The following is a 20,934-nucleotide window of genomic DNA, read 5'->3' as shown; positions in this document are numbered from 1 at the left end:
CACAGACACATTCTGGGGACACCAGAGACTTATATTACATATTGTAAAAAGGGGCATAATATGTCACCTTTAAAGGTGAATTTCATAAAACGCACCCAGGTCACACTTCACCAGAAATTCAAAAAGACAAAAAAATATTTTGCATAAAGATTAAACACGTTTTAAGACCTTTAAGATTATTTGTGACATGATTTTCATGACAATTAAGCACCCCCCCCAAACATGCATTTTTTAGGAATATATATTATGCTAATAAATTCTGCTAATAGATGTTATTGATATTCATTAAAACATATATTATTCCATTCCATTTTTTCACAATTAAAATAATATATTGTGTTAGTATAGTATTTATTAATATTTTGAATTGCCTTTTATTTTTATATTTCCTGTTATCATAGTAATTTTAGTTTAAGATTTAGTAATTCTATTATGCGCTTTTATAATTGCTAGTCTTTTTAAAAATATTTCTATTTAGCTATAATTTATTTTTATTTCAGCTTTAGTTTTAGACATTTTAGTACTTAAGTTTATATTTTTCATATAGTATTTATATCAATTTTTTAGCTTCAATTACAGAGAAAATGACTATTATTCGTTTTAGTTTAGTTTTAGCTAGCTACTGGTATAACAACACTGGTTTAAATGTTTATTTCATCTATCTATCTATCTATCTATCTATCTAAAGATTTAGTAATTCTATTATGCGCTTTTATAATTGCTAGTCTTTTTAAAAATATTTCTATTTAGCTATAATTTATTTTTATTTCAGCTTTAGTTTTAGACATTTTAGTACTTAAGTTTATATTTTTCATATAGTATTTATATCAATTTTTTAGCTTCAATTACAGAGAAAATGACTATTATTCGTTTTAGTTTAGTTTTAGCTAGCTACTGGTATAACAACACTGGTTTAAATGTTTATTTCATCTATCTATCTATCTATCTATCTATCTATCTATCATTAACTTTGGTAAATGTACTCTGGTTAAAGGCAGCTATAATGTTGGAGACAGACCTCTGGGGTGGTTTTCTTGAAGACGTCACTTCCTTCTATCACTTTCTTCATCACTTTGTCCTTCAGCTCAGCATACTCTTCCTCAGTCAGCTGAATGGATTCAAGTGATGCCTTGCAATTTTTGCACTCTCCACTAAAACACAAGATAATTCCACACCAAGAATCAGTTAATAATAGTCTATACTGACAATATTTTTGACTAAAACTGAAAATTGAAATTAGTACCTGGGGGCCACGTATGAGAACTTCCCACTCCATTTCTGATCCGGGAAACTGTGCAGATGGAGAAAATAAAACAGTTAAATAAAATATTTGCAATAATGGAAAAAATATATAGTTAATTATTTACATTTATATGATATAATAAAAAAAATGTATATAAGAATTATAATATTTGAATTTATGTTCTTATATTTTACATTTACCTCTCAAACCAAGCTTTGATAGTTTGAATCAGCGGCTCCTCTGGGTAGATCTGATTATCTCTCACATATGACAGAACAGAAAAGAGCTTGTCCTCCTGTCCTCGCTGAGTGATGCCGCTCTGAAACAGGCACTGCCAGGTGTCCTGATTAGGTACGAGACCCAGCTCCAGGAGCTCATCGTACAGCATCCAGCTCGTCTCAATGTCACCGTGAAGCGCCGCCCCAGCGATGGCATCACTATAGTTACGAGGAGACGGCAGGAGGGCCTTTTTCATCCCCTCCAACACCACAAGCGCCTCCCTCCAGCGTTCAGTTTGACTGAAACCTTTAACAAACAGGGACGAAGCTCCCGTGTCAAGAGTTTTAAAGCAAGTTTTCATGATGTCGTAAGTGTCAAACACTTCCGAGTGGTGGCCACCCGTGACACACAGAGTGAGATATCTCAAAAGGAGTTCATAGGAAAGGGTGCCTTTGTCCTGAACCACATAGACCAAGAGAGATTTGGCGATGTTGATGTCTGCATTAGCCGCCAGCAGTCCTTCCATCATTTGCATCTCGAAGCGTTCAGGTTTGGAGGAACTCTCTTTGAACTTTGCCCATTCGGATGTGGTCAGCGGATGATTAGGAAGGGCAACTTTTACAGCTCCTCTTCCTCTCATGGGCGTATTATTTGACATCTCTTCTGTATCCGCCCCAGCTCTCTTTTTCATATATTCAGCAGTCCTTTTGGCCGTTCCAGCAGTAAATACTGAATTGGGGAATGCAGGCCTCGTTCTGGGAGTGAACCATTTTTCTTTGGAAACTCGGCTGTGTGCTTGTTTGTCTCCTTTTGTGCTGTAATATTGTGTTTGTTGATTTATGATAAACCTGACAGCATGCATAATGTTTTGTTGTGGTAAACAAGCCAAAGCAGGCCTGAAATACAAGGGGTTGACAACCCATGTTGTGCAGAGATGCTTTATGCAAGTCCTTGATTTTGACACAACAAGAGATCCCATTTCCCTACAAGTCTATTTTACTTTTCAGACTACGCGCTACTTTAAAAGTGCTTTATGTAACATGTATATTAAAGAACTAATTCTGTCTCAAAATCTCATTGTATTGCGAATTAAGGTCCGTTTTACTGTTCAACAAACATACAATAATACACACTAACTTTAAAGAGTTATATTTAATAGTATTTATATCTACAATTAATAGATATAAATAATATTCAGCAAATTATCTTGTAAAGAATTGTCCTTTTGTATTAGTTCCTTAGACCCACTAAGATATCTCATAATTTTATTTTAAACCCAATTTTGTCAATACAAGCATCGGTAATTTAAACAAGAAGATCTAACTTACAGGATCTGGTCAAAAGTTCGTGAATTCTAACCAGAAGACAAGTGCATGCCAACGCGAGCAGCCATCTTCTGTGTAGTCGCTCTTTAATTACGTCACTCGTGCGCCTTTAGGTCAGAGATGTAAACAGTTGATCAACCGCCTAGGCTATTCAAACATACTACAATTGTTCAATAATTAGTTTTCATTTTGTTAGTTTAAACTATATCATGAGCAAATAAAGTTATTAATAATGGCAAACAATAAAACCGCACATTGGAAAGATTTACTGCGGAAAAGAGTAGACTCTGCGAAACAAGGCAAGACGATGAATGTTAGCTAATCAGGAATTATAGAGATTTTTAACAAGATCAAGGAGCGATTTTTTAAATAACAAAATGTGTAACTTTGTATTTACCAATCAACTGGTATAATCACGCTAGAAAGCATTAAAAGTCGCTTAAGAAAATACCGTGGTTTTACTATAGTAACGCTAACGTTAACTGTGGTAAACATTACATTTAGTGGAAATGTTGTAGATTTAGACTATACTAAATATTTTATATTAGGGGACTACGAGATTAGGGATTAGTTACAACAAATATTATAGTTTGTTGTATAGAAACCATAGTAACCCTACCCATTGTGTGTAACGTTAGTTCCTGTTATACAAAGTCTGCTGAAAAATTAATATGATTGTGCTGTAAATTATAGAAGTACTTCTAAAAGGTATACCAGACTTAAACAAGTATCCTGGTCAAGTTTAGACAATTAAGCTTGACTTTATAAATTATGTATTTATTTAATTGTAATATTGTGATAAATGAAAACTTGGCTAATATGATTTCCATATGTAAAATCGTAGTAAAACATTTGAAGCGTTACTTAAACGCTTAGTAGTTTATCTAATATATTAAGACCGTAAATAATGGAGACATGAACAAGTATTGCATACAGTAGGAATGGTAATGAGGAGCCATCCATGGTTTTGCTAATGATTACTTTGATTTTACTATGAATAGTAAAATATGGAGGAGGTCTGTACAGTGTGAATAATCATAATGTGTGTTGAAATCTTTCTTTGTATTGAACAGATGGCAGAACAGAGGAGGAGAAGAAAGCAGAGGAAACGGAATTGTTCACCAAGTATTATAGTGAATGGAAAGGAGGCGAAAAAAGAGAAGATGACTCATTTAAACACATCCCACGCTTCTACTACAGGGTGAGCTGATCACGCTCTAATCAGTAAAGAGAACACACATTTATTTGATCAAAAATATAGTAAAAAAGTAATATTGTGAAATATTACAATTTAAAAAAAAAACTGTTTTCTATCTTAAAATGTAATTTATTCCTGTGATGAAAGATACATTTCAGTTATCAGTGTCACATGATCCTTCAGAAATCATTCTAATACGCTGATTTGCTGCTCAAGAAACATTTCTTATTATCACTTTTGAAAACAGTTGTGCTGCTTAATATTTTTTTGGGAAACAGTGATACCTTTTTTTTAGGATTCTGTAATGAATGGAAAGTTCAAATGAACTTTCTTTTTTTTAACGTTATAAATGTCTTTACTGTCACTTTTGATCACTTTAATGCATCCTTGCTTAATAGAAGTATTAATTTCTTTAAAAATAATCTTGCTGACCCCAAACTTTTGAACACTGGTGTACGTATCGCCTTCTTAATCTTAACACTCCAATATTTCATATCAGCTTCCTGCAGAAGATGAAGTCTTGCTGCAGAAGCTCAGAGAAGAATCGAGGGCAGTGTTTCTCCAGAGGAAAAGCCGGGAACTACTGGACAATGAAGAGTTACAAGTAAGAGAGCATTTTATTGGGCCGGTGTCCCAAACTAAACATTCATTATCTGCTTTAGTTGGGTTATTAAATGTTTTTGTTCTTTCCTACAGAACCTTTGGTTTCTTCTCGATAAGCATCAAGTGCCGCCCACGACCGGTGACGAGGCCATAATCAGTTATGAGAGTTTCCTAAAGGTTGGAGAAAAAGCAGGCGCCAAATGCAAGTAAGTGCATCACAGAAAAGTGTATAGTGTTTAATGATTGTCACTCGAAACCCTGAGTATGACTGGCCGATAACTCTATTCTAAGTCAGTGTGATTCGTAGGTGGACCGTGCTCATGACTCACTGAGATGCTTGTTTCACTATCATTACACCCCATCAGGCTTTTCTTCACGGCCCAAGTCTACGCCAAACTACTTCATAATGATCCATATGGGAGGATATCAATTATGCAGTTCTTCAACTATGTCATGAAAAAAGGTATTGCATTCTCATCTTATGATGTAAGTTAATTATGAGTCTTTTTAAATGACTGTGAACATATTAATAGAGATGTGTAGATGAATCACTCTGCGTTTCTTCTCTTGCAGTGTGGATGCACCAGACCAGGATTGGTTTGAGTCTTTATGATGTAGCAGGTCAGGGTTATCTCCGTGAGTCTGTAAGTAATCTCATTTTACTCTCAGAAACACAGTAAAAATTACAGTATTGATCTTCTTAGGAGTAAAGCCCCGTTCACACCAAGAACGATAACTATAAAGATAAAGATATAGTTCTAAAAATCGTTCTCAATAATAAAGAATAGCAGAGTCCACACCACAATTATAACGATAAAGGCACAGAGAAATGATATCGCTGGAATCACTTTCAGAACGATTTTTTCCAGCTGATGAACGATAAAAATATTGACAGCCAATCAGATTAAATCCTGCTGTCACGAGCTCGAGAATTTAAAGCGGCAGACGAGCATGCGCTCAGAATAAACAGACGATATCGTTTGCTGGTGTGGATGCTAATATCGTTATCTTTATAGTTATATTTATAGTTATCATTCTTGGTGTGAACGGGCCTTAAGGCTGTGTTGTTTAACGTAAAGACTTTCTTTCTGCAGGATTTGGAGAACTACATTCTAGAGTTAATTCCCACACTCCCCCAACTAGATGGCCTGGAGAAATCTTTCTACTCGTTTTATGTTTGCACTGCCGTTCGCAAGTTCTTCTTCTTCCTTGATCCTCTACATACTGGTAATTCCCCTGTGGTTGTGCTGTTACAATTTGCCTTTTAATTTACGTCAGAGCACCTGCAGACATTATTTCGATTTTACCCTGTGGAAAAACTGGAATGAAAAGAATCATTCTAATGTTTTGTACTTGCTCTGCAGGGAAGATAAAAATTCAGGACATTCTGGCTCGCAGTTTCTTGGATGACCTACTTGAGGTAGCGTATAGATTCTCAGTCAAGTGAATCTTTATTACTAATATAAAAATATCTATATACCCTACCTTTAAAAAGTTTTTAAAGATCCTTCAGAAATCATTCTGCTCATTTGCTGCTCAATAAATATTTATCATTATCGATGTTGCTTAATATTTTTGTGAACATTTTGGATTAATAGAATGTTCAAAAGAACAGCATTTGGGACATTGTGCAAATCGATTTATTCATTTATAGCTTCGAGACGAGGAGCTGTCTAAAGAGAGTCAGGAGTCTAACTGGTTCTCTGCACCTTCTGCTCTTTGAGTTTATGGTATGCCTGCAAAACACACTTAATCAGTGTTATATAAGTTAAATCTCATATGTTAATCATCATATGTCCTGTTTACAGGTCAGTACCTCAACTTGGATAAGGACCATAATGGGATGCTCAGTAAGGAAGAGCTGTCTCGATATGGCACAGGAACTCTAACTAGTGTTTTTCTAGATCGCGTCTACCAGGAATGCTTAACCTATGATGGCGAAATGGTGTATAACCCTCTGTCTTAATTAATAATTTGCATTAGACTGAGATTTAGATGAGAGAAAATCCCTTAAATGTTGTCTGCTGTCCAAACGATAGCTTTGTGGGCAGGGAGACCTGAGTTCAAGTCCTGTTTCCAGATATACATGTACACTACTGTTCAAATTTTGAAAAGTCTGTTCAAAGTCTCTTATGCTCACCAAGGCTGCATTTATTTGATTAAAAATACAGTAAAAATTGTGAAATAATATTACAATTTAATATATTTAATATGTTTAAATATTTTAACTGTTTTCATATTTTAAAATGTTATAAATTCCAGTGATGGGAAAGCTGAATTTCCGGCAGCCTTGATTTGGTCATCAAGAAACATTTCTTATTATCAATGTTGAAAACAGTTGTCCTGCAGTTGTGCTGCTTAATATTTTTTTGGAAACTATGATTAATTTCTTTTTAAAAATCTTACTTATATTTTAAACCTTTGTATACTTTTGACTTTCAACATAAAAAAAAATTGAATGTTATGATGTTACTCTGGAAAAAGACTACACTTGAATACATCCAAGCAGACATTTGCCACTGAAAATAGGCATATAATATTCTTATAAGCATGGAATTTCAGTATCTAAAAACATAACCATGCAATTTGTAATGGGTTTTTTAACACCCGCATTTAGGACTATAAGACCTATCTAGACTTTGTGCTGGCTCTAGAGAACAGGAAAGAGCCTGCGGCCCTCCAGTATATATTCAAACTATTGGACATGGAAAACAAAGGCTATCTCAATGTATTTGCCCTCAACTACTTCTTCAGGGTAAAGAAACATTTTTGAAGTCAAGCAAAAATACATGTTTGCTTTTTATAAATATGTACTGTATTTTATATATTTACACTAAGCAGAAACTAACCTATTCATCTGTCATATCAGGCCATTCAGGAACAAATGAAAATCCATGGGCAGGAGCCAGTTTCCTTCCAGGATGTTAAGGTAAACGGCCTTTATATAGTAATAAAGCAATCTATTAACATGTAGGGAAGTGGGTGTTTTGGGTCATAAAATGGTGATCAAAATTTTATGTCTACAGGATGAAATCTTTGATATGGTGAAGCCTAAAGATCCGTATAAGGTCACACTACAGGACCTGGTGAACAGCGGTCAGGGTGATACCGTCACTAGCATCCTCATCGACCTCAATGGCTTCTGGACTTACGAGAACAGAGAGGTGCTGGTGGCTAATGACACTGACAGCAACACAGCTGATTTAGATGACACGTGACATCACATTCTGTTGCCAAATCAAAACTTCAGCCAAGAGGAATACACAGAATAGCTCATTTGTAATATGTACAAAACAAACTGTATTTTTTCACCTACATTATAGAAAGTAAGGTGTGTTTTCACCTACATAATACAAAACTATTGTACACAAACACTCTTCAAAATGAAATTCTCTATTCTGTGCGTGTCAGAGGGGTGGACAAATTGAACTCAAATCTCATGGGTAAAGCACACATTTACATGCACACCAAAAATAATGTGTTCACGTAAAAAGAATATTTGGTTACAAAAATAACTTCTTGAATGTTGTCAGCTCTGAAAGAAAGAGGGAATATTCCCATCTGACAGTTTACTCTATTTTTGACAACTCCTAGCATCACCAGTAACATAGAAATGTCTAATATTATAAGTTTTATAATTTTACAGCATTGTAAAAGATTGGTAATCCATGCAGTTGTTGTAGTGTTTAGCTTAGGCTTTTTAGGTGTTTATAATTATTAAAATGTACAATGAATTGTTGTAGTGACTCAGAGGTTTTATATGGAACATGATTTCCACCACAGAATAAAAAATATGTACATTTTCTGAAGAAAATGTGAGTGGTGCTTAACATGGCAAGACTTGGGCAGTTACTGCAGTCTTTTTATAATTTTTTAACAATTAGCTAGAATTTTTATAATGTTTTAACACATGACTAATCGCTATTAGCATGTAGCTATTCACTGCTGGCATGTGTAGCATGTTGGAAGTCCTGCTTGCTAACATGAGTCAAAAGAGCCAAGTCCCATGTCTACACAATGTTCTGATGCAGAGATATAGGTCTTGCTAAATGGTTGCTAGGGCACTCTGCTTGGTTGCTAATCGTGACTTTTTATCTTTAAAATTCAGACTTTTTTTCTCAGAATTGCGAGTTTATATCTTGCAGTTGTGAGGTTTTCTTTTTCTTTACATTTAGGTTAGGTGTCTATAAACTGTCTAAAAAAACAGAACTGCAAGATGTAAACTCAAAATTCAGAGAAAAAGTCAGAATTGTAAGGTAAATTCGCAATTACTTTTTTATTATATATTTTTATTCCATGCCAGAATTCCATGCTAGTTTTATGTATGGCTTGTGAAATAATTAATAAAACAGTTCTGCATTAAAAGCAGAACCATTGTCAGCTATGCATAAACAACGTTACCTTCATGTTTAACTTCATGTAAACTTCTCCTCCAAAAAAGAAACCTAGCACACCTCATGTCTAAGGTTAATATGGTAAAAACCATCTAATATGCTCAATCAACTACAGTATTTTAGGAGGGAATGGGGGCAGGCACTTTACTAGCATCAGATGTAGCATGTGATTCCTGCTCCAGTTCAAAGGTCACGTTCACAAAAGAAGCAGTTCCTTCTGGTTGCTCGATCTTTGGCTGCTGGCCCTCCTGATTGTGCTGCTCCTCAAAACGATGTTCTGCCTCCTCAGAGAGACGGTTCTCCTCCTCTTCTTCCTCCTCCTGTGGATGACACATTATTAGGGTCTCACAATGTGAATGCTGTTCAAAATCTCTCAAAGCATGCACAATAGTAATTGTGCATGCTACGTTTGAGAATATCAGCTAATAAATGAAGGCTGTAGCGGCGTACATACCTCTTTCTTCATCCTGTAGTACTCATCAATTGCATACTGATATTTTGGCGTCGTGATTCCCAGCAGTGAGGCCACTTTCTCTCCAAGATAGTCACAAACTGAAATATTTGGGTTGAAATGTACATTTTGGACTGTTTTTGTATGATTAAATGTCACAGGATGGAAAGAGTTTCATTACCTGAGATGGATGAGGTAGCCACTCTCCACATATGGAACCAGACATATGGACCCCAGGTCAACTTTGACTATAATCAGAGATGCAAAGCGACTAAGATGTTCAGATTATTAAAAAGAAACAACTGAAACTACACTTCTACTTAACGATTTGATGCAACTCACCGTATCCACTGTACTTAAAGTTTTCGCTTTCTCTGGTTCTTCTTCCTCCTCTTCATCTGTACTGAACTCCTCCATGGTTTCACCAGACGCAAAGTAGATTGTTCTGCGAGGACTCTTTGGCTTCTTTTTGCCCAGATCTCCAAGTTCCACATTTTCAAACTCCTTCACCACTGTAGAACTCTAAACCAGCAGATAAATTTATACATTTAAATGTAATTTACCAAGAACATTACACACTGTTACAGAAAGGCCTATATAAACTACATTATAAGATCTTAATATTATATTACACTATCATTGTGTAAATTAAATTAGATAAATAGACTTCAAATAAATCACATTATTATATATCATTAATATGATATAAATTACATTATTACATATTTATATCTTACATTATGTGTATTAATATCAAACTAGTTTCATCGCTAGACTAAGATGCAACGAACAAGTAGAATCATATATCTCGACTGTTGTCTACAACAAAACAAAGTATGTAATTCCATGACCTCACTTGTTATATTTAAAAATGACTTTACCTTTTCTGTGTCCATAGTTTGCCCCAGAGACACATTAACGTTCGTGAGGTACAGTGACAGTTCAGCCATGTCTTCTTCAGTCCTTTCTGTTGCTGTCTTCGAGCTCTTCCGCAGCGTCAACCAGGAAGTGACGTCACATGTAAACAATTTCTACTTACATAGATTATTAGAATAGTGAAACTGTATAATGATCTGCTGAATGGTACATAATTTTGATTTACTACCTCTGTATTTTTTGTTTTATCTATGTATTCTTATTTTTTTTCTTCTTTGTCTTCCTATAATTTCTGTATTCATAATGTCATCCAATGTTACATTAATTGTTGAAGTTAAGTGTTTATACTTGCAATAAAAAAAATAAAAAAAAAGATTTAAAAATACACCAGTCAACATGGTGAAAAAAAAAATAGATTATTAGAATAGAAAACGTAATTAAAACGTTAAAACGCTGACAAATTTACAAAAGACATCTAAAAGATCTATACAAATTCATATTGAAAGTTATTTTGTATTCAAGCTGACTCTAGTCTGTTGAATGTGAGCTGATGCAGAGGTCTGACTTAAATTTTGCAAATGGATTTCAGTTTGTTTCAATGTAGTTTCAAGCACGTGAGGTCCTCTCATTTTGTAGTTTTAGCAGTACAATAATTATGAAAAAGCTTAAATATGATTCCATATCTATCTCTATATAAACCTACTGTATATAGAGTGTAGCCTCTTCTGGAGTATTCACAACAAAATCAACTATAGTTGTGCTGTAATTTAATGTTTTAGGCACCACTACATGCCACTGCTTCTTTTCTTCTTTAACCCTTTAATTGAAATATTTTCATACTTTCATCTTTCAATGTGTTATTAATAACATAATAGTCTAATTCATAACTCCTTAAAAGTCAGATTATTTGTGCAAAAATGAGACTCATGTTGTTCAGCATGATTAACCTTTGACAAGATTATAATTTCACAAAAATAATTACCAAGATTGATTTCTCTTTCCTCGCCCAGATCAAGTTCAATCAAAAAAGAATGGGTTAGTGTTGTCTGCACTCCCAGTAAAACTTGTCAGTAATGTTTTTGAAATGACTAATAAATGAGAACTAGCACCACCTTACTCAGGCCTTCTCATGTTTTTATGTGTATTTCTATTATGCATTTTGTTACACATTTAATAAGTTTTTTTTAAAAAGTGTAACTGAAACTGAATTCAGTAAGCAGGAGTGTGTAAAATAAACACTGTTTACAAAGTAAATATTTTGTGGATTATTTTATAATAGTGCTGTCATACGATTAATCGCATCCAAAATAACACATACAATATATATTTTGAAAATATTTACATATATATATTTATGTTCATATAATTTATATTATATTTAAACATATTTTATATATAAACATAACATATTGTTCTTAAATAAATACATGCATTTACGTGTATTTATATATACATAATAAATATACACAGTACACACATATTATGTAAACAAAAACTTTTATTTTGGATGTGATTAATCGTGATTAATCGCTTGACAGCACTATTTTAGAATTATACTATTTTCATTATTTCTTTTGTCTTTAGACACAATCACAGCACACAACCAATGGTTTACATGTTTATTATTATTATTGTAATAATCTCACTTTTTATCACATAGCATAGTCTTAATACAGTAAAAATATTTAGCAGTCTTTGTATATTAGGAAGTGACAGGGGTCATCATTTTTAGGGGTCCCTGGCATCAGATTGATCGAAAACCCCTGTGCTTAACAGCTAAAGTTATCTTTGGAGTCCTAACTAGAAGTCTCCATTTATGCCATTTTTTGTATTCTTTTCAGGTCTCTAAAAGTTATTTTCTAGTATTTTTTAAATTGTAATTCCAACAGTGAAATACATGAAAAAAAAAATCATACAAGTCCTTACAATTCCAATATAACTTTTCATCTTGCATCTAAAAATTAAACAATCATTAAATCTTTAAATCAGCCTACCATTTGGTACAGCTGACCTATATATTGATATATGTATATAATATTTCCCATTAAGGGTTAGAATGTAAATTGTATTCTTTCCCCATATTACCATGTGCACATGGCTATTTGATTCCAATGATAAAAGAGATCAGAAATGGGTGCTGTGGTTAGAAGGAAAATTCTTGCACCCTCCTTCGACCACTCGTTGTATGGCAAAAATAAGGCATTTTCGGAAGGAACCACTGCAACCACCCAATTGACTAAAAATGCATTACACGAAATAAACAGTTGCATTAATATTACCAGACACTAGTTGTGTCTACTAATATGTATATTTCATCATAATATATTTACATCTCATTTTCGCTCAGCACGTGCTCGTTATCTCCTAATAAATTTCTTGCCGCCCCTATTAGGAAAGCGAAAGTGGACTGATCCAGTAGTATTGAAGGCAAAGCTCATCGCGCAGTTGTTTGTTTTCATTTAGTCAGCGCAGAGCGGAGAGGAGAAGGCGCGGAGTTGTGTAACGGTTACGGTTTTTAATCTTCATTGCATCTTTCCAGCCTCTTGCCATGGCTCTGTGCAGTAGCGTCGGAGCCTTGGCGTTACCCAGCGAGCTTATCGTTCACATATTCTCCTTCCTGTCAGACCGTGACAAGCTCCGGGCCTCGGCCGTATGCTCTCGCTGGAGGGAGTGTCTCTTCTACCCTGCGCTGTGGACGGAGCTCAAGCTGCGCGTCGGTGGCGGAACCAACGGCGGCGGATCTGGATCAGAACAAACCCCGCGATTAGAGTTCCTCATGCGCAAGTTCGGCTCGTTCGTGCGGGAGCTGCAGCTGGAGTTCGCCCCGCTGTACGACTGTTTAAGCCCGCTGCAGCACGGAGTGGAAGCCGTCGAGAGCGACCCGCAGTTCGCGAAAGATGCGATGGTGACATATTTGGTTCAGGTGTTGTGTGTGCTCGGCAGTCTGCGTAATAACAGGTATATGGATCTGGGCACGGTTTGCATGTGTTAGTGTTGACGTTACACCTCCTTTCTGGCTGCTTTGTTTTGCTTTGCTTTGCTTTGCTTTGCTTTGCTTACATTTGATGAGCACCAGCAGCCATAAACAAACCCTGCGCATTACGTAACGCTCATGTCTGAAGCATCGCATGGCTGCCTGCTTTGTGCATAACTGCTATCACCTCCTATAACAAGCCGAGCTAACTAGTGCCTATTTTTGTTGCTAGTACTGTATATTGCTAAAAATACGTTATTTGCTAGTAAGTAATCCAATAATGACTAGCATTTTTCTCAGTCTCACTAGCACTTATTGGATGCAAGTACTAGTTATTGTTCCTTTAGTGCGAGGTAACTGGTAACAAATTGCATTTTTTTAAGTACCACTGAGTTGTATGGGGATCTGTGTTTTTTTTCTTTCATCTAGTCTGTATTGAAATTGTTCAGCTTTATCTGATTGACTTCTAATAACGTCTAATGGTTGCTAGTACTTTTTAAGTAAATACTAGTAAATTGTTGTTATTAGGTTTTAATACATTGTTACTAGTGACTTTTTTGTCTGCTTATAATTTCCTACTTGTCACATGCAGTGATTAGTTAGAATAGCTAATTTATAGGTAAATTAAAAAATGTAATACGACTACTAAGATTAAAAAATATTGCTAGTAACAGTACAATAAATGTAACAAAAAAGTGACTTGAAATTAACGAACTGAAAGAAAATAAATATAAAAAACGTTTTATTGTAGCTATTTTATAGCTATTACTATTACATTTGTACCATTAAATATATACTAAAATAACTACGATCTGTATCTATCTATATAGTATTTATTTATAGTGTTTACTATAGTATATATTCAGTTACTACTGGGTGAACTGTAATATATTAGTAAGTATTTGAGTAGTAACTAAAAAAAACAAATACCTAATAAATAAAACAATTATTAGTAAAAGTGAAATAAAACAAGTATAATACATTCTGATCTAAAGCGTACATCTTGAATTTGATGGCAAAATATGCAATTTGTAATAATTACCAGTAACAATTGTATTGGGACAATACATGGTGACTGGTGACTAGTAAACCGTACTTGTATGTAATGAATATTTGCTAGTGAAATAGAAAAACATTCTAGTTACTTTTTGTAACTACACTTACTTGGAAAGAATAAGCACTTTAACATAAAATAAATGCTAGTTAGTTCTAAGTAGCATGTTAAAACCGCTGTCTAATCTCCCACAAGCCTTACTGCATTGTTAACATTCTAACAGAATCTTACAAAACAGTGTTTAAACAAGACTGGCTTTGTGTTTCATGATGTTTCCTGATGCTGATTTGAACGGTTTATGCACAATAGAAAAGCACTAGAAGGACTCATAGCCCAGCAATTGCCTTTAAAACAACAGGCTTTAGTTTAAAATGTGCAAACTAGTGTTGTCACGGTACCAAAATTTCAGTATTCCGGGTTGACCGGGTACTCGGTACCACCGGTACTTTAAAAAACTGGTACCGTAACGTTTTCATGTTTTTAGTACCGACTTGGTACCGAAATACCGGGTCTTTTGACAACACTAGTGCAAACAAAAGGAAAAAGAGCTGAATATAGGTTATTTGGTGTAGTGAGGGTTTGATAATTGGTTTGAGAATTTACTTCAAATTAATTGGTTGATTCTTTGTATCAGACACTTAAATATAAGAGCTATAGCTTGTATTGGTCATAAAAAGACAATATCTGTTGATCTCAAAGTTTCAGGAGCAATGTTTTTGTGTTGTGAATTCTAGTTTGGTATTGTAATGAATGAAACCGGTTCCTCCTTGTTTGTTTTCATGTTGTGATGGTTTATTTATATTTGGTGGTCATTTAATATGGTTCATTTTACATTATACACTGTTCTCATGTAATTTAATAATAATAATTTATGCATTTAGCAGACGCTTTAAGCGACTTACAGTGCATTCAAGCTATACATTATTTACCAGTATGCAGGTTCCCTGGGAATTGAACCCATGACCTTTTGTGCTGCTAATGCAATGCTCTACCACTGAGCCACAGGAACACTTGATATATAATATATGATTCATATGATTTCATTCAAGTCACATATGAATTGAGAATGGAATATCTGATATCTTATCAGTTTGTTTGCTCTAGCTTGTTTACATTTGCAAGACAGAGACTCATACTACTTCTTTTTTTTTCTCTATAGAAACCTCCAGAAGCTGAGTCTCTATGGGGACACATGCATTCTTCAGGATGATGGCATTTTGGACAGCTCTTACCTCAATGTAAATGTAAAAAGAGCAAATGTAATTAGTTACTGTACTTGAGTATCTTTTCGGATACTTTGTAGTTGTACTAAGTCAAAGATATATCAAAGATATTATAATTTAATTAATAATAATTTATGCATTTAGCAGACGCTTTAAGCGACTTACAGTGCATTCAAGCTATACATTATTTACCAGTATGCAGGTTCCCTGGGAATTGAACCCATGACCTTTTGTGCTGCTAATGCAATGCTCTACCACTGAGCCACAGGAACACTTGATATATAATATATGATTCATATGATTTCATTCAAGTCACATATGAATTGAGAATGGAATATCTGATATCTTATCAGTTTGTTTGCTCTAGCTTGTTTACATTTGCAAGACAGAGACTCATACTACTTCTTTTTTTTTCTCTATAGAAACCTCCAGAAGCTGAGTCTCTATGGGGACACATGCATTCTTCAGGATGATGGCATTTTGGACAGCTCTTACCTCAGCCAGGTCGACCAAGGGGGCAAGAAAATAAAAGAGTATGTTTTAAAGCTACCTTCCACTCATGTAAACTGATTGCAATCTTATACTGAAATGGCACACTCAATGGGGAAAATCTAATCAAGGAAGCTGGCTTTGCAAATATTCTGACTATCTTGTTAGTTCTAGGTATAAGGCAGATCCATGAAGCATGTTTTATTAGATTGTGCTTGTTTTAACTTTTTTTTTTTTAAATCAGTTAACACTTTCGAATGTTAACTCTTAACGAAATACAGTTGTTGAATTTTTAGCAAAAATAGACTGTAAAAACCTGATGCATAGTTTTACCATAAAATTTTCTTGCCATGGAAATAGCCACAGAAGCTAGCATAGCATTAAAAAACAAACATTTGTTTTGGGCTGTGTTCAGATTTGAATATTAGCATATTGCACAGTGTATATACCATATACTTCCTACTGTTTAAAAATAGTATTGCTGTTGGAAACAATAAATATTTTTTAAAAACTGTAATATGTTACATGTCAATTTTACATTGTCTAATTCAGACTTTAGTTTTCTGATACTAGTAGTGGCATTGGAGCATTTAGCACTTCATCTTTAATTATGCTGTCATTCAAAGGTTTGGGATAAGTTTTTTTTAAATTTTTTTTTATTGTTGTTATTATTATTATTATTATTATTTTTATTTTTTTTTTGTTGTTCAAAGGTTTGGGATAAGTTTTTTTTTAAATTTTTTTTATTGTTGTTATTATTATTATTATTATTATTATTTTTTTGTTTTTGTTGTTGTTGTTGTTGTTTTTGGAAGAAGTGTCTTATGCTCACCAAGGCTGGATTTATTTAGATTAAAAATACAGTTAAAAACAGTCATACTGTAAAATGTTATTACAATTTAAAATGACTGTTTTCTGTTTTAATAAATTTAAAAAAAAAAAATGATTTATTGTATTCCAGCAAAGCTGAATTTTTAGCAGCCATAACTAGTCTTCAGTGTCACATGATCCATCAGAAATTATTCAGATACGCTGATTTGATTGTCAGGAAACATTTCTTATTTTCATCAATGTTGAAAACAGTCTTAATATTTTTGGTTTTTCAGGATTCTTTTTATGAACAAAGTTTAATAGAACAGTTTGTATTTGATTTATTTTAATTTTTTTGGTGGCTTGTAATAGTCTTTACTGTGATTTTTGATCAATTTAGTGCATCCTTGCTGAAGAGAAAAATTAGTTTCTTTAAAAAAAAACAAAAAAGACTGTCCCTATACTTCTGAATGGTAGTGAATGTCATGTCTCATTGTGCTGCCTTAGTTTATTTAACTTTAAAAATGAATGATAACCATTTATAATGTGTTGTTGTTGTTTATCCTGTTGTTCTAGGATCCAGCAGCTCTTCGAAGAGATCTTGTCCAACAGCAGGCAGTTGAAGTGGTTGTCGTCTGCGTTCATGCTCTGTGTGGTGACCCCCTGCTCTCTGGCCTCTCTCTCCAACCCCAGCACCAGCTCCCTCGAGCACCTCAGTCTGATCGACAGCCAGCTGCCCAGCCTGATTTCCACCATTGAACTGGAAAGGCTCACTAACCTGCAGTCTCTGTCACTAGACTTCTGCGATTTCACCTCAGACATGTGCTGTCTCCTCGCCGGCGGTGACCGAGCGCCCCTCCACCGCCTCTCCCTCTTGCTCAACGGCGCTGCTTTGGACGTCAAGCCTTTGGATGGTACCGCCACCGAGGACGACTGGAAAGCCCTGGTCCGTCGCAGCACCAACCTGCGCGTCTACATCATGGCGATGGATGTGTGCAGCCAGGACCTTCTGCGTGTGCTGAAGCCCAGCGTGCCCCTGGAGCGGATCCATTTGGACAGCTACAGCACGCTGGTGACGGATGGTGTCGTGGAGCTCATCTCGCAGCAGTACCACAAAACCCTGAGCCATTTCATCTTGATGAGAGACGACGCTGGATTCCCAGACCTCAGCGTCAACCGCAACGAGGACCCGCTGGTTCTCCTCGCCTGGCGCTGTGTGCACCTCGCTGTCCTGATCATCCATGGTAAGTGGAGATTTTAAATGTTTCACTTGATGTTGATAATTCACTGATTTGAGACATGGGACAAAACGGACTGTAATTTTTTATAATACTGCCAGAAAACGTTTTTATTCAGAAACAGGTTTAAGTTAATATTATTAAAAAAAATGATATATCTGAAAGGTAATATACGTCTATTTGAGAAGTTAAAGTTTGAGATATTTAATGATCTAAAAATGAAAAATCTAAAAATATGAAAAAAAAAATTTTTTTTTATTATGTTTCAGCTCCATAACCTTTTTCATAACTTTTTTTTTTTATAGATATTTTCTCTCTTTTTAAATCAGTGACATTAGTAGCCAATAACAGCAGGTTAATAAAATGCTCCTGGATTTAAAACATGCTAAGCAGCATGCTAGTATTTTGTCATGAATGTAAGCCATCTACTATGTCAGATTTTCTGTCTGAATTCAAGCTGAAATTTGAAATCATCCTGTAATCTCAATTTATTCATTCATGAGTCTGAATACTAGATTTGCAATATGTTTTTGTATCTGACAGTATTTTCAGTACTAATGATTAATTAATTTGAATAAAAATATTACTTTGTGGGGGGTTTTTTTGTTTTGTTTTTAACTTTTTTGTAGTTTTTGTCCCATATCTCAAGAATCAGTGAGTCAATAAAGTTGTTTTACCATACTTGTTCTCTGGGTTAAATCGTTTCTCTCGCTCCACAGGCTACACTGTGTGGTCGCACAACCTGGTGGCCATCTCTCGCCTGCGTGGGTCCAACCTCAAAGTCCTGGAGGTGTCCGAAGAGAGCATCGACTTTGACCCGGACCAGTCGGTGCACATCGAGGGCGACCCCGTCCACAACCTAGTCAAGGAGGTGTCCCTGGGCTTGGGCCGCGTCTGGCATGCCTCCATAGACAACAGCTTGGTCCTGAACGAACCCACTCAGCACTTCCACCGTGAGATGCAGAGTTTCAGCGCGGGCATGTAGACGCAAATGCTCTCTCTAACCCTGTGCTTGGTGATCTTTCACTAAATGGGCCCTTCTCATTTTACATGGTTTCTTTTTCTTGCATTGCATTTTGATTTTGTTTTTGTTTATTCTTTTAGTGTGAATTTAATCCTTTATATGTGCTGTGTTTAATCAGTATTAGCTCTATATTTATATCTATATCTATATATCCTGCTTATAACTAGGAAAGTATAGTTGGGTATTGGTTTAGTAGCTAATTGAGTGAATGGTAGAGAGGGGCGTTTATACAGCTAGCTTTCAAGTTGTACAGTGAATTGTTCATTCTCTCGCTTTGTCTGTTTGTTGGTTTCCCCCTAGAAAGTGTGGAGTTACCTCAAACTATCAATTGATCCTTCTTGGCTTCTGCAACGACGAAATCCCACGTTCACGTTGACCTTTTTATAGGGAGATTAGTCTTCCAGCCAAGGGACAGGACTGATCCACAGCAGTTACGACCCTTCCTCTTTGTTCCTCAATATGTAATTGTTATTCAGAAATGAGGATTGGTGGAAACGATGTGTTCGGGACGCAGATCCCGCTGGTTTTTCTCAACCTGGAAGTAGACGCACCTCTGCTGGTGAAACCAATCGTAGAGGTTTTCAGTCTGGTGTTTGACACCTGCATGCTGACCGCCCTGCAGCACAATATCTGGGCCCAGCCATAGGTGTTTTGTTTCTTTTCTTGTTTTCTTGTGTGTTGTTGTTGTTTTAAGAAGTCCTTCCCGTCTGTCTCAGGTAGGCAAAAATTATATGACAAGGAAGATGAAGATGGAGGTTAAGATATTTTGGTAAGAGTGAAAACAATCAGCTGTTCTGTCAGTTTTAATTGTTCTTCTTGAGTCACAGTTGCCTTGAACTCCCCCTTACTTCATAATCAATGTGATTTTGGCCTCGGCCTCAGTCGGTTCGGAGTTAACGTCTTTGTAATTCCCTACTGAAGTGCGTCAACTCGATCGTAATTGAGGGTGAACGCGCTCCGAACGGATTGAATCCAGGCCGTGGTATTTCATCTGTAAAGCATTAGATGGCGGGAGACAGACGTTTGCTTGTTCCATATCTCAGGATTCCTGCACTTGCGGTACTTTTCCAGCCGAAAGCTTTTGTTGAAGCTTCGTTCAAAGGGTTGGCATGCTCGATGGGCAAGACTTTGTAGTGTTTTTGGAGGAAAGAGAGCTCTTCCAAAAGAATGCGTTTTAGAAGTTGCTGGTTTTATTTTTTCTTCCTGTCTAATTTCCCTAGTTTAGCTATTGAAGTTCTCAGTGTGTTCTTTGCTTTTACATATATTGTCTATTTGCTCTTTTTTTTTTTTTTTTAAAGAAAATCATAGTCGAAGGAGGTCATGGTTGCTTGTATAGCTGAAAAAGTGAATGTCAAACTAAGCCGCCTTGAAAGCGGCAGCGTTTTTGCTCTGCAGAATCCCCTCTTTCATGAGCATATCTATATTTTGCCGTGCTCGAATAATGAAGTGAATTGTCGAAGAGCGGAGTACTTTTTAAAACCGTTAAGTTGCCTCGCTAACCGTTACTCTGTCAGGCCTCAGAACTTCCTGTTATTTGGCGGTATCGACTACCTGAAGCCAAACCAGGTTTGAAGCCATCGCCCCAATCTTCCTGGAAGATCTGCGCTTATGACAAAAACAATGTACAGCCAAAGCAAACCTTCGCAGCATGAAAATCATCTTTATATGCAAGCTTATCAAGTGAGGGGTGACCTAACAATTTAGCTTACGATCTTGTCGTTTGTGGTCCAAAAAAGGTTTGAAGCAGTTAACCAATGAGGTCGAACAACTCTTGGCACGTGCACGAAGGGTTGATGTAATTCGACGTTTTATA

At 35.6% G+C, this 20,934-nt stretch overlaps 3 protein-coding genes and 1 pseudogene across 3 annotated transcripts in view; 2 read left to right on the top strand and 2 right to left on the bottom strand.

Moving 5' to 3' along the window:
* Positions 1 to 2,613, bottom strand: part of LOC107693147 (mitochondrial ribonuclease P protein 3-like) — a 27,889-nt gene extending 25,276 nt beyond the window's left edge. The window contains exons 1-3 of the mRNA XM_016492424.1: positions 1,444 to 2,613; positions 1,244 to 1,291; positions 1,019 to 1,151 (exon numbers count right to left, since the gene is read on the bottom strand). Coding sequence (XP_016347910.1) covers positions 1,019 to 1,151; positions 1,244 to 1,291; positions 1,444 to 2,441 — 1,179 coding nt within the window. The 5' untranslated portion in view covers positions 2,442 to 2,613. The remainder of the gene's footprint in view (positions 1 to 1,018; positions 1,152 to 1,243; positions 1,292 to 1,443) is intronic.
* Positions 2,614 to 3,005: 392 nt separating this feature from the next.
* Positions 3,006 to 8,740, top strand: LOC107693151 (serine/threonine-protein phosphatase 2A regulatory subunit B'' subunit gamma-like; annotated as a pseudogene).
* Positions 8,467 to 10,424, bottom strand: LOC107693149 (protein FAM177A1-like). Its single transcript, XM_016492425.1, has 5 exons — positions 10,315 to 10,424; positions 9,776 to 9,955; positions 9,615 to 9,681; positions 9,437 to 9,534; positions 8,467 to 9,302 (listed from the first exon to the last, which is right to left on the bottom strand). The coding sequence occupies exons 1-5, from the start codon at positions 10,381 to 10,383 to the stop codon at positions 9,102 to 9,104; spliced, it is 615 nt and encodes a 204-aa protein (XP_016347911.1). The 5' UTR covers positions 10,384 to 10,424; the 3' UTR covers positions 8,467 to 9,101.
* On the top strand, positions 10,421 to 20,301 carry fbxo33 (F-box protein 33). Its single transcript, XM_016492426.1, has 5 exons — positions 10,421 to 10,453; positions 12,702 to 13,267; positions 15,983 to 16,093; positions 17,436 to 18,103; positions 18,817 to 20,301. Exons 2-5 carry the CDS (start codon positions 12,858 to 12,860, stop codon positions 19,080 to 19,082), a joined length of 1,455 nt encoding a protein of 484 aa, XP_016347912.1. The 5' UTR covers positions 10,421 to 10,453; positions 12,702 to 12,857; the 3' UTR covers positions 19,083 to 20,301.
* Positions 20,302 to 20,934: the final 633 nt, after the last annotated feature.

Source organism: Sinocyclocheilus anshuiensis, unplaced genomic scaffold (assembly GCF_001515605.1).
Source record: "Sinocyclocheilus anshuiensis isolate Anshui unplaced genomic scaffold, SAMN03320099.WGS_v1.1 scaffold222, whole genome shotgun sequence".
Classification (NCBI taxonomy): domain Eukaryota; kingdom Metazoa; phylum Chordata; class Actinopteri; order Cypriniformes; family Cyprinidae; genus Sinocyclocheilus; species Sinocyclocheilus anshuiensis.
Note: the sequence above shows the minus strand (reverse complement) of the source record. Positions and strands in the feature narration are given on the sequence as shown.

Bases quoted from the DNA above. Each gene is read 5' to 3' on its own strand.
- LOC107693149 (XM_016492425.1), bottom strand. From the start codon at position 10,383: ATGGCTGAACTGTCACTGTACCTCACGAACGTTAATGTGTCTCTGGGG. The intron at 9,535-9,614 runs GTAATGAAACTC...CAAATATTTCAG, and splicing joins GGCTACCTCATCCATCTCAG to TTTGTGACTATCTTGGAGAG. The intron at 9,303-9,436 runs GTATGTACGCCG...TGTCATCCACAG, and splicing joins ACTACAGGATGAAGAAAGAG to GAGGAGGAAGAAGAGGAGGA.
- fbxo33 (XM_016492426.1), top strand. From the start codon at position 12,858: ATGGCTCTGTGCAGTAGCGTCGGAGCCTTGGCGTTACCCAGCGAGCTT. The intron at 16,094-17,435 runs GTATGTTTTAAA...CTGTTGTTCTAG, and splicing joins GGGGGCAAGAAAATAAAAGA to GATCCAGCAGCTCTTCGAAG. The intron at 18,104-18,816 runs GTAAGTGGAGAT...CTCGCTCCACAG, and splicing joins CGCTGTCCTGATCATCCATG to GCTACACTGTGTGGTCGCAC.